Source organism: Coffea eugenioides, chromosome 8 (genome assembly GCF_003713205.1).
Source record: "Coffea eugenioides isolate CCC68of chromosome 8, Ceug_1.0, whole genome shotgun sequence".
In the NCBI taxonomy this organism is placed as follows: domain Eukaryota; kingdom Viridiplantae; phylum Streptophyta; class Magnoliopsida; order Gentianales; family Rubiaceae; genus Coffea; species Coffea eugenioides.
In genome coordinates, this window is record NC_040042.1 from 10579278 (window position 1) to 10592218 (window position 12941).

The 12941-nt window shown below is 37.4% G+C and overlaps 1 protein-coding gene across 1 annotated transcript; it reads left to right on the top strand.

Annotated features, from left to right (window-relative positions):
- The first annotated feature begins 6086 nt into the window (after nt 1–6086).
- On the top strand, nt 6087–10013 carry LOC113780229. Its single transcript, XM_027326041.1, has one exon. The coding sequence runs from the start codon at nt 6087–6089 to the stop codon at nt 10011–10013; it is 3927 nt and encodes a 1308-aa protein (XP_027181842.1).
- Nucleotides 10014–12941: the final 2928 nt, after the last annotated feature.

Consider the following 12941-nt stretch of genomic DNA (forward strand, 5'->3'; position numbering starts at 1 on the left):
AATCTAAAGCATTTTTCAGCTATCAAGGAGGAGATGGCATTTCTTGAAATATGGCCATCAACTTTATTATGCCCCTTAGCTCAAATGGAAAGTTTCCTACAGAGTTGCATGTAGGTCTGACACCCCTTGTACCTTTATTGTTTGACAATCTTGTATTCTTATTTTAGGGGTTCCTAATTAAAGATAACATAAGCACTGGAAAAAAGAGCAGAAATGTAACAGCAAAACCAAAAAACACTGAAGATATAGCTTTCTTGGTGGCATCTGATAAGTAGCAACAATTAAGTCTCCTAACCTCTGTACTCCCGTATAAGTTCAAGATAGCAGTATGGGGCAATAGCTTCAGCAAACTCTCACATAAGGATAGGTGCAAAACTTCACCAGTTAAAACTAGCAACTTCAAAGAACTATGAAGTCCCATATAATGTGGACCTTGCAAAGGAAGGAGGACTGCTCTCAATAGTGATGGAACTGCAAGTAGGAAATTGCAGTACATAGTTATGTCCAATATCTATAATTTTTTCCATCGCATTTGATAGACCAAAGGCTATTTTTCTAGCATGACATGATTTCCAGTAGGTTGAATTGCTTGAACGCAAACTATTTCCTGGGGTGTTATTATATTATTATTGTTGCAATTTTTTTCCTATCATTTTCCAATCTCAAATGCTCAAGAATTGGAAAAAAAATTTCTGTTTCCCCAGATCACTGGATACACTTTTCTTCATCCCTTCAATTTCTCGGCTGTTTTCTCTTCTTCTGAAGGATTGGCACTAACCTCTACTAAAGCATAGCCGGACTGCTCCACCTAGAGATGGCTGAAGGAAGTGGAAATGAGGAGACAACTCTTGAGCATACATCAACATGGGCAGTGGTAGTTGTTTGTTTCATCTTGATTGCTGTTTCCATACTTATTGAACATGGTCTTCATCTTCTGGCTAAGGTAAGCCATACATTTCTATTATGATTCTACTAATGTTTGAAGCACTCAATGTGAAATTGCTATCTATTTTGAATGAGTATCTGTTTCTATGAAAACTTTGGCCAAATATGCATATGACAATAGTTTCTAATGAAGTTACAAACGATGCTGAACCTCTGGCATTATACCAAGAAGGTGTTAATCAAGTTAACTGGTTACACTTCTAAGCCCTTGCCTGTGGGCAGAATCTGAGCTAGCTTTATTCATTTGTAGCAAGAAGTAATTTTGCATGCCAGTGCCATGCATTGTTGACTAACCTGTCACATTCAGTGTTTGGACAGGTGGGAGTATATTGGCGGCACTTGGTTCTTTTCAGCAAATGTGGTTTTCAAAATCTGAGTAAGCTTTTACATCCACTCTACCTTTCAATATTCAACTTTTTTTCTTTTTTTCTCCCCATTTTCAGTCTGTTTTATCTCTCGATTAACAGGTTTGAGGAACATGGAACTTCTTATGTTCAAAGAAAATGCCCGTAAAGTACTTTACTGGTGCAAACAATTATCACATTAGACAGAAATTCATGGAGCTGACTTCACTTTGATTAGTTTGCTGACGGTATGGGTTGCTCGGTTTTAATATCCTGCTTTATAGGAGCCCAAACAATGTACTATATATATACTATACCTCTCGCGGATCGTTGCTAATATTGTACAATTACGTTACCTGACTTTTAGCATTTCTTTCAACTTGTTAGGGATGAGAGTCTTTTTGTTTGTGCACAAGAAAGTCTTTCAAGTTATTGTAAATGAGAATCTTTCGGTACTTTATTGGGATTTTAGTACTTGCTTTGAGCATTTGTTTGCGATTTTAGTAATTGCTATGTTTGTACTTGTTATCGACTTTTAATTCAATGAATTATATTTGAGTATCGACTTCTTCTTTTAAATTGCTATATGCATTCTGCTCTTTGAGATAATTTTACAAGTCCCTTAGGATTTTGGTTGATGGAATGTACAGCAGGGAGGACTAATTGCAGGTTGCTTCCATATAAAAAAAAACAGGGAAAAAACTCCTGGCAATTAAAAGTGTCAGCATAGCTTAGCTTCGAAAAACACTAATGACAAATGGGCATGTCGTCCAAAGCAGTGTAAATTCACATGGCTACGTGTCCTTAAAGTCATATATTAAGACAACTAAAGATGCCTTCATAAATTGGATATACTACTGATCCGCTACTGATGTTCTAATGCTATACGGACACTTTCGATTATCACAAAAAAAAGTTTTTGTTGGCAGAGGGAATGCTATAGCAGCATGGTTTTCCGGACACGTTTGAATGTTGCTAAAGATTTGAGGCTATCCCCACATTGGAAGGGACAACACTCGCCCTAGGTGTGAGGATAGATAAAATGTCAGGTTAGATTATCTATACTGACACTTTTAAATGCCGCTAAAGGCCATTTTTGTTGTAGTGCGATTTTGAAAATTTCAAAATTCTATATGTGTTCAGAAATTCATGCCCTTAAAAATTTTCAAAAATTTTTATTTTGACCAGCACTGGTTGGTCCTAAGCTTTACTTGGTTTTACAGAATCCAAAACATATTTTTTTTTGGAGATGTTTTCAACTTGATTTTGGTTCATTGCATTGGGAGTTCCTCAATCATGACAAAAGTTTCAATTAGGTGTGCCAACTTTCCAAATTCCTTCTAGTTTGTGCTTTATTTTTTTAATTTGTAATTTTTATTTTAATTAATGTTGACAAGAGCAGAAGAGAAAAATTGTGCAGATATTGAGAGTCAACCACTCATCCTCATTCGTCTCCATTCAGAGTTACTAAAGAATAAACTCTGTGCACCCAAGAATCGTTAAAAAACTAAACAAACAAATTTTGAAAATTTTGAGTTTCTTAAAAATGTTCCAAGAACTACAACACATGTAGTCTTTGCATATCCTTAAGAACACAGATTGGAAAAGCAGCATGATAAATACAAACAATTTGGTGCAGAAGTCTAACACAAGGAAATTTCATAAGAAATCTAACAGATTGTTGAAGTATCGGCTCAAAGAGAAAACGACTGAAGTCTTTCTGAACTTAACAACACAACCACTTAAAATCAAGAGGGCTCCAACCTTCGGAGAATTTTGGTTGGCAGCCAATGACAATGTGCTACAGCCACGCTCCCTTAAGCCATTTGGCTACAGATTTAATTTGTTTGGTCAATTGCTACTCACAAGGAATTTGCAAGTGCAATATAACAAACTCAGGAAATGTCTTACAAGAATATCCTGTCAATGGCGGGACGTTATATATTGGTTCACGGGATGCATCATATGTTGGCATTTTCAGCAAATGGTAAGCCACTGTGTAGTTGACGTTGGCAGCTTGAGTGTGCTATATACTACTGGAAATAAAATGTATTATTGACCTTGTCTGGTTTTCAGTTTAATGTTGTTCTATAAGTTAGACGGTTCAGCAGCTCTGAAAGCAATGCAAATATGGTATTCTACTTGTGTTATTTGATATTTTCAATTTGTTGTATATCAAGTAATCGAAGTTGAGATTAAGAGTTGAGGGTACTTGTTTTTTGAACAAACTCAGAACTTGCATTTAACAGTAAAGCAACTGTAATTTTGCACCAAGGTATAGACAATTGAAAATACATTAGTCCCTGTAGTATGTAATCTTTGCATAACTACATATTAAATAGCTAAGTATCAAAAGTAATATGCGTAGTGATCAGGAGTGCTTGAAACAAAAGCTCTGAATGAAGTGTTACTACTTCGTAGTTTATATAGTCTATGTCTGCATATACGAATAATGTGATATGATTATGTATATGTGTATAAAATGAAGTATATGATACTTTATTGTGGTTTAATTTTTCTTATCAAGTTTTAGTGGTAAAAGGATAATTTTATTATGTTAATTTATTATCAAATGGTGCATATACATACACGCATGCATACATACACGTGTGTGTATATAGACACACACAACTAGTGGATCACTTACATTGAATTGAAGAATTGAGCAGAGATGGACAAATCAAGAATCACGCTGGTTAAATAAGAACCATTCTAGTTTGAGTTCATCATTTTGACTGAACAGGTAGCTGGTTTGCAAAATTTAAAACGATTTCGAATCCCCCAAGTTTTGAAGCTCAACTTAGCTCAGAAAGCAATCCAATCGATAATTTTATTCCAAAATCGCCTTATCTCAAACTGTATTAGTCCCCTAGTTTTGAAAACTTGGCCATTGTGATTCTTTAATAGAAATTTACAAGTTGTTGACGGGTCAAGAGACCCTTTAAAAAATATTAAAAGATTCTAAAACAATTTATAAAACTTGTAAAAATTAGCCAAAAATACTTTACAATGACTAGAGTGACTTTTGAATGCACCTCAAATAAGTTTTGAAGCAGTTTATCTTTTTCTAGTTTTCAAGCCATTAATCTAGGGAAGAAATTCAAAACTTAAAAAAAATGATTTATAAAATTCAATAAACTCACCCAAAACACTTTCATAATAAACAGAATAATTTGTATTGTTGCTTGACGACACCTCAAATTAACTTTCAAAAACAAGCAGTTTGAACCTCAAAAAACTTGCTGCTTATTGTTGTTGTCATTACATTTCGGCTATTCACACAGACACTATCACACTTGATGTCTTTGTTTCTAAAATTTTGTTAATATACTTAAAATTTTGTACCAAAAATTAAAAATCAAAGGGCAATTTTGCTACGATATTGTATTCTATCTTACAAAATTAGGTTTTCATGTTTTGTTTTGAAATGAGATGACAATGTTATAATAAATTCAAAGTAGAGGAGGTTAGTGATATTTTTTCACCATTCAACAAATCCTAAGTGATACAGGTGACCTCACAACATCTATCCACAATAATATAATCAGTACTACTGACACAGGGTATGCATACAATAATACAACTTAATTCACAGTTAAGTGTTTTATTTATAATTTCCTAAACTAATCCACACGCAATTTTCCACAAGCATCAAATGTATCAAAATATCTATGCTAATGATATACGCGTAGTGATCAAGAGTGCTTGAAACAAAAGCTTTGAATGAAGTGTTACTAATTTGTAGTTTATACATACATATATGAATAATATGATATGATTATGTATGTGTATATGCCTATAAAATGAAGTATATGATACTTTATGGCAGTAAAATAATGTAATTTTTCTAATCAAATTTTAGTGCTAAAAGGATAATTTTATTATATTAGTTTATTATCAATGGTGTATATGCATACATACATACACACACTGGGTAGAGCACTGGAGATACCAGCAGGGAGAATGGGTAGAGATCGAGAGGGGGGAGAGTCTTCCCAATATACAGGGGGTGGAGAGCAATAAAGGACTGGCAGAGGAGAGTAACAGGAATAGGGGACAGGAGTTGGTAGTAGGTCAGAGAGAGGCGTCGAGAGTTACACCCGCTCATACCTTACCATTCCCTAGCCAGATAGGAGGAGTGAGGGTAGAGGTCCCTATGTCCACTTCAGAAGGGGGGTTAACAAAGAATGAAGAAGAGCTGGCGGGGAAGGAAAAGGTTGGACAACCGCTCATGGAAGTGGATAGAGAACGAGATACTATTTTGAGGGAGCAGCAAATGCATTTCGAGGTGCAGGCTGACACCGAGGAGGCAAAAAATGAGCCTATGGTCATGCAAGTAGATGATGTGAGCATCACTAAGCAGCAAGAGGTTGTTAGGAAGCATATTAGAAGGGCTCAGAGACCTCTGAGAGCTCCTAGTAAACGTAAACAGGCTTTAAAAGGGATCAGTATTAATCTGGGGAATCTGAAAAACCTTGGGAAGAGAAAAATTAATGAATTGGAAGTGGATTTGGATATTGATAAGGGTGAAGACCTGCAAAAGAAAAAGAGTAAGCTCGACATAGTTGGAGGTTCAGAGGATTTAGGGGCAGAGGGTGAAGGGTCCTTCCCTATAAGGACCCCAGGGGGTAAATGAGGGTCCAGGTGTGGAATTGCCAAGGAGTGGGGAGCCCCTTGACAGTTCCCCAGTTGAGAGAGGTTAATAACCTCTTCTCTCCAAGTTTAGTGTTTTTAAGTGAGACCAAAAATAGGACTAGATATTTAGAAAAAGTGAAAAACATTTTAAGATTTGAAGAAATGGTGGTGGTTGAGGCTATGCATAAGGCAGGAGGTATGGCTCTTTTCTGGAAAGATGAGGTGAAAATTCTTGAGGTCCTTATGACTTCCTTTACCATTGAAGCTCACGTGGAGGATATGGAAGCTAATACTGATTGGTGGTTTATAGGAATTTACGCGAGCTGTGATCATCAGATTAGAAAAGAACAATGGAAAGTCTTAGCTAATCGGAAAAGATTGTGGGGAGATAGATGGATGATAGCTGGGGATTTTAATGATTTAGTCTCCAATGACGAAAAGTGGGGAGGGATTCGTAGAGAGGAGAAATCCTTTCATGACTTCAGAGATTTTATTAATGGAAATTATTTGCTGGATATTGGATTTATTGGTCATCCGTGGACTTGGTGCAACAATTGGGAGGAAGAGGGAGAAGTCAAACAAAGGTTGGATAGAGGTCTTTGCACCTACCCCTGGTTTCAGGTGTTTGATAAGGTCAATTGCAGGCATATTGATTCTTATGCCTCGGATCATAGCATCCTGATGTTCGACACAATGATGAGCTCGAGCAGAAGGAAACACAGGTTCTTTTTCGATAAAAGATGGTTAAAACGAGAGGACATTGGGGAGGTAATCAGGATTGCTTGGGAACAGCAGGTGGAGGGGTCAAGGATGTATCAAGTGGCTACAAAGATTAAGAACTGCCGTGTAGCTCTCCTAAAATGGAAGAACAACTTCCAAGCTAACTCTAGGGACAAGATTGAGCTTATTAAAAAGCAGCTATGCGACTTGAAAGAAGTTAGAGGGAACTCTAGAAATATTAGTATGGCTGCCCTTAAGAAAGAGTTAAGTAAGGCTTACAAGGAAGAAGAGAAGCACTGGCAACAGAAATCAAGGATACAATGGCTCAAGGAAGGAGACAAAAATACAAAGTTTTTTCATGCATCTGTACAGGGAAGGAGAAGGAGAAACAGCTTGCATAAACTCCAGAGAGAGGATGGAACATGGACAGAGAGTGAGGAGGAGTTGAGTACTGAAATAGCAGGTTACTATAGGATTTTGCTGGACAGTAATGAGGGAGGGGACTTAAATGAGGTTTTGCATGGTATTCCCCATACCATCACTGATGAATTGAATAGAAACCTGTTAAAACCAGTGTTGGAAGAAGAAATAAAATCTGTAATTTTCTCTATGAATCCAGAAAAAGCCCCTGGGATTGATGGTATGTCACCACTTTTTTTCCAAAAATTCTGGACAACCATCAAACAACAAGTGATAAAGGCTATTCAGACGTTTTTTCATACTGGCCACCTCCTAAAGAGTGTTAATCATACTATTATCACTCTAATTCCCAAAGTGCAGATTCCTACATCTCTAAAGCAATTCAGACCCATAAGTCTTTGCACTACCTTATATAAGGTGATAGCTAAAATCTTAGCAAACAGGCTCAAAAGTGTCTTGCATTGTTGCATTTGTAAAAATCAATCTGCCTTCATTCCTGGTAGGCAGATTCTTGATAATATTATGGTCTCTCATGAGTACATGCATTATTTAAAAAACAAGAAACAAGGTAAGGAGGGATTCATGGCAGTGAAGCTTGACATGTCCAAGGCGTACGATCGAGTTGAATGGAGTTTCCTGGAGGCAATAATGGAAAAAATGGGCTTCGACTGTAAATGGAGGAACTGGGTGATGGAGTGTGTGAAGTCTGTGTCGTACTCGTTTAATATAAACGGGGAGGTTAAAGAGTTTGTAATTCCAAAAAGAGGAATTAGACAAGGGGACCCTCTATCCCCTTATCTATTCCTTCTGTGCTCTGAGGGACTATCCAACCTTATCAGGAAGGCGGCAGATTCTAAGAAGCTCGCAGGGATGAAAATTAGTAGACAGGGACCTAGTATAACACACCTTCTCTTTGCAGATGACTCTGTGATCTTTTGCAAAGCTAATCTGGATCAGGCAAATGAGTTAAGGAGGGTGCTGAAAGTGTATGGCATGGGGTCAGGTCAGGAGATAAATTTGGAAAAGTCTTCCATACTCTTCAGTAAGAATGTCAGGCCACAATTGATGGACGAGATCTGTCAAACCATGGGGAATATGCAAAGAGTTAGTCAGGGCAAGTATCTTGGACTACCAATGGTAGTTTCAGGATCAAAACAGCAGCTTTTTGGATTTATTAAGACTTCCATACACCAGCGAATGCTAAAGTGGAAAAACAGGTTATTAAGTGCAGCTGGTAAGGAAACAATGCTTAAATCTGTGGCTTTAGCTATGCCAACGTACACCATGTCCTGTTTCCAGCTGCCATCCAAATTGTGTAAGGAAATTAGTTCCTTAATGGCAAATTACTGGTGGGGGGAGGCAAATGGTAAGAATAAAATACATTGGTGTGCATGGAAAAAGCTTACTCGAAACAAGTACATGGGAGGTTTAGGCTTCAAAGATCTGATGGCTTACAATACAGCTCTCCTTGGCAAGCAGGTGTGGAGGATGCTAACACAACCTAATTTGCTGGTTAGTCAAGTCATGAAGGCAAAATATTTTCCACGATCATCTATATTCAAGTGCAAAGTTCCCAACAATGCTTCTTGGATTTGGAGGAGTCTTATGGGGGCCCGGGAGTTGGTGGAACAAGGAACCAGACGCAAGATAGGAAATGGGAGGAAAACTAATATCTGGGAAGATAGGTGGATTCCGGATACACTTGATGGAAGAGTGACAACCCCGAGAAATTCTGATAATGCACTTCAGCAAGTACATGAGCTAATTTGCCAGAAAAGATGGAACAGAAATCTAGTCTTCAAACACTTTAATAAAAAAGATACAGAAACTATCTTGACAATCCCTGTTAGTTTAGCAGGAAAGGAGGATGCAAACTTTTGGATAAAAGGGGCTGGTGGCCATTATTCAGTCAGCTCAGGGTACAAGCTACTGGTTATGAACAAAGATATCAGGCAGCAAAGGAACCAGCTGGAGGGTTCTACAACTCTGGAAAATCAATCCCAAAGGTTATGGAAGGACTTATGGAAACTGAAGGTGAAGCAGAAACAGAAGGTTTTCTTATGGAAATGCCTCAACAATGCACTGCCTGTGCGAGACATCATATTTCGAAGAATTAAAGTAGGTGATCCCATCTGCAACAGGTGTGGAGAAGACAGGGAAACTATTGAACATACCCTTTTGAATTGCAGCAAAGTTAAACAGACATGGAAGCTGGCCCCCATTCAATGGGAAGGTATGATGGAACACCAAGGCTGTTTCAGAAGATGGTGGATCGAAATTTTAGATGCAAGAACCAGAGCTGAAGGATGGCAACATATTGCTCTATCAGTCCATATTCTCTGGCAGATATGGAAAGACAGAAATGAGGAGGAGTTCAATGGTAAGGAAAGTCATCCATGGAAGACAATCCAGAAGGCGCACCAGGAATGGTTAGAACTTGGGGAAATAGATAGGAAGGGAACTAGTATGAGCACAGATGAAACAGAAGCTCTACATCAACAGAATCAGCAGCGAAATCCTGAACATGGGTGCTTGATATTGAGGATAGGAATAACTAGAGATATGACAAAGTCTTGCTTCGGTATTGGGATTACTTTGCAGGAAGGAAATCAAGGTGCAAAAAGAGGTTGGACACTACGAGAAAGCAGTTCAGGTTCAGGACTGCTAGACGAAGCAACTGCACTGAAGCTAGCAATGTGTAAAGCTGCGACTTTGCAATTCAGGGATGTGCAATTTCAAGTGCCAAACCGACAGCTCCTCAATCAGGTTCGAACAGCAGGTGTAAGCGATATCAGATTGGCTACTGTTGTGGACGATATTTTACAACTCAGAGATTTGTTTCATAAGTGCTCCTTTTGCCTAGTTCATAATGATAACAATCAACTAAGCACTAAGCTTAGTAAATATGCCTTGGGCATTATTCTAGATGAGGAACATTGGTTTCCTTAGTGGCAAGTAAAGCCGCTTGTAAAGTTCATTCGAGCATTTGCTCGTACTTGTAAATCTTTTGTCAAGTAATACAACCAATTATCGTTTCGAGAAAAAAAAATACACACACATGTGTGTATGTGTATAAATGCATACACACACATACACACAACTGGGGGAAATTGAATTGAAGAATTGAACAGGGATGGACAAATCAAGAATCACACTGGTTTAATAAGAACTATTCTAGTTTGAGTTATCATTGTGACTGAACAAGTATCTGGTTTGCAAATTTTAAAATGATTTTTGAATCCCTCAAGTTTTGAAGCTCAACCTAGCCCACAAAGCAATCCAATCGACAATTTTACAGTTTAAGACCATGGATATAACATTATTTTACAGTTTTAAAACCATGAATAAAACATTATTTTTTTTCAAATTTGTGATTAAATGAATCCACTTTTCCATTGTAGTTCACCAATTGCAGGCTCTGTTTGGATTCAAACTTATTTGAAAAACAATTTTTTGATCTACAATGCTACAGTAATACACAAACAAAAACAACTCCAAAAACATCCTATTCATACAATATATCAAAAACAATTCCAAATATACAAAAAATACACCATTACCCATCACTCTCCACCACCACGGCCACCACCTTATCACCACCACCCCACACCCACACCTACGACCCTCTCTTTCTGTCCTCTCTCTCTCTGTTCATCTTTCCTTCCTCTCTCCTCCTTTTGTCCTCCTCCTCTCTCTCCTTCTCCTTCCTCCTTTCTTCTTTCCCTTTTCCTACCCCCTAATTTTCTTCCCCTCGACTGACCGCAACCTTTCTAGTCATGATCAAATCTGATCGTGACCAGAAGCCGCGACCAAGACGATTGTGGTTAGAGTGGTGACTAAAGTCGCAGCCACCACCTGCGAGTGGGAAAAGGGTTTGGGGTGGGGTTGGGGGGATGGGAGGGGAGGTGAGGTGAGGGAAGAGAAGGGAGAAGGGAGAGGAAAGAGGGAGGAGGAGGAGGGGAGGAGAGGAAGAGAAAGGAGAGAGGGGGAGGAAAAGAGAGGGGATAGTGGTGAGTCGTGTAAAATTTTTAAAAAATATCCCAAAACAATTGTAAATTATAAAAATACTCAAAAAATATATTTTCAAAATACATTTAAAAACAATCCAAAAAAATTTACAATAAAAGTTTTTCATATACACAGTTACAGTAAATTTTTTTATAAACATCCTAAAAAACAGCTAATCCAAACAAAGTCATAGTTATTATCTTCTTTAAATTTAATTTAAAATATTTTTTAAATTTAGTTTTACTTTTATTTAAAATTTAGTATTTAACAATTGCACCCACTGGACCAGTACAATAAGACCACTGGACAAATAGTACAACATTCATTAGTAGAACTTTACGCCCATCAAAAGTCAAAAACGAAATCCCGCTATCAAATAAAGAGCCAAACGCTATCAAATAACCCAATCACATACAACTAACAGGCTTACAGCTTTTCGTATCGTCAACTTGAATTTTTCCCCTTAAGGACCTAGGGTGTCAATGGGTCGGGTTCGATTAAAATTGAAAATTTCGAACATGAATCCGTTTTATATTGTAGACTCGAATATGACGGATTTCGATGGAATTGGATTCAAAACCGGATTCGATGGATTTAGGGTCAAATCCAAGTCTACCCGGAAAGAAAAGGTTCAAAATTAAACATTCTAAAATTAAATACAAAACCAATCACAAATTCAATTTCCAAATTTAAACAAATCAAATTACAAAACTAAACACAAACAACTCACAATAGTTAATCCAAAACTGACCGCAAATCAATCTACAAAATCATTACTAAATTTTTAATTTGGTAAAAGAATATATTTAAAAATATTTATATTTTATAATTATTAATACATTATTTGAGGCCAGGTCGGATATGGATTGGAATTATATGTTCAGTACCCGACCTATTTTTTGTTAGAGTAAATGGGTACGGATTCGAATCTGGGTATCGGAAATATTTTTAAACCCAAACCTGAAAATATTATCGGATCCGGGTCGGTCCGGATCCAAACCCGACTCATTGACACTCCTATATTATGAACCTATATATCAAGATCTCACAACATATCAAGATCCTTTGACACTTATCGGATCCGGGTCAGGTCCGGATTCAAACCCGACTCGTTGACACTCCTACATTATGAACCTATATATCAAGATCTCACAGCATATGTTGTGAGCCTCACCGGTGGACCTATGGATTGCAGTTCATTTTTTAACGGAGGAGGAGTAATATTTAAGAAGCAGGGAGGAAGAATGAAGGATTTGAATCGAGAATTTTTAAATTGTGTGATTTCAGCTTTAATCAATAGATTGAGATCTCCTCAATATATGTGTTACAGTTTATAACAGACTGACAGGTTGTCAGCCTGTGCAATAATAAAACCTGCTCAAACTAAAAGTAATTTCAGTAGATAGCGGTGAGCAGGGTCGAATCCACAGGGACTGGGAGTAATTGTTCCTTTTCAAATTCACAGTGACAAGGGGGTGTTTTTATGCAGAAGGTGACAATAAAAGAAGTTCAAATAAAATCTAAGAAACTACTAAAAATTAAATAACAAATTACTAAAATCAAATGAATGATAATTAAGGATCTAGCCAAGGAATAACTTCAGCAATGGTTCACCTAATTGATCATCGATAAGCAAAGGCAATTCCAATTATTTACTAATAAATAGGTTATAACTGCCAAACAAGCGATGACAGTCAGCCCCTCCTTACTGTGTCGATGATTAAGGTACGCCCGTTAATCACTGCTCTAATTGAGAAACAATCCTAGGTACGCCCATAGAATTTAATTCCTCAATTGCCTTACGTATTAGAGGAGCCCTATTCTAACCAAATAACGCACTACCAGGGTTATTTTAGATTAGCCCGCGTA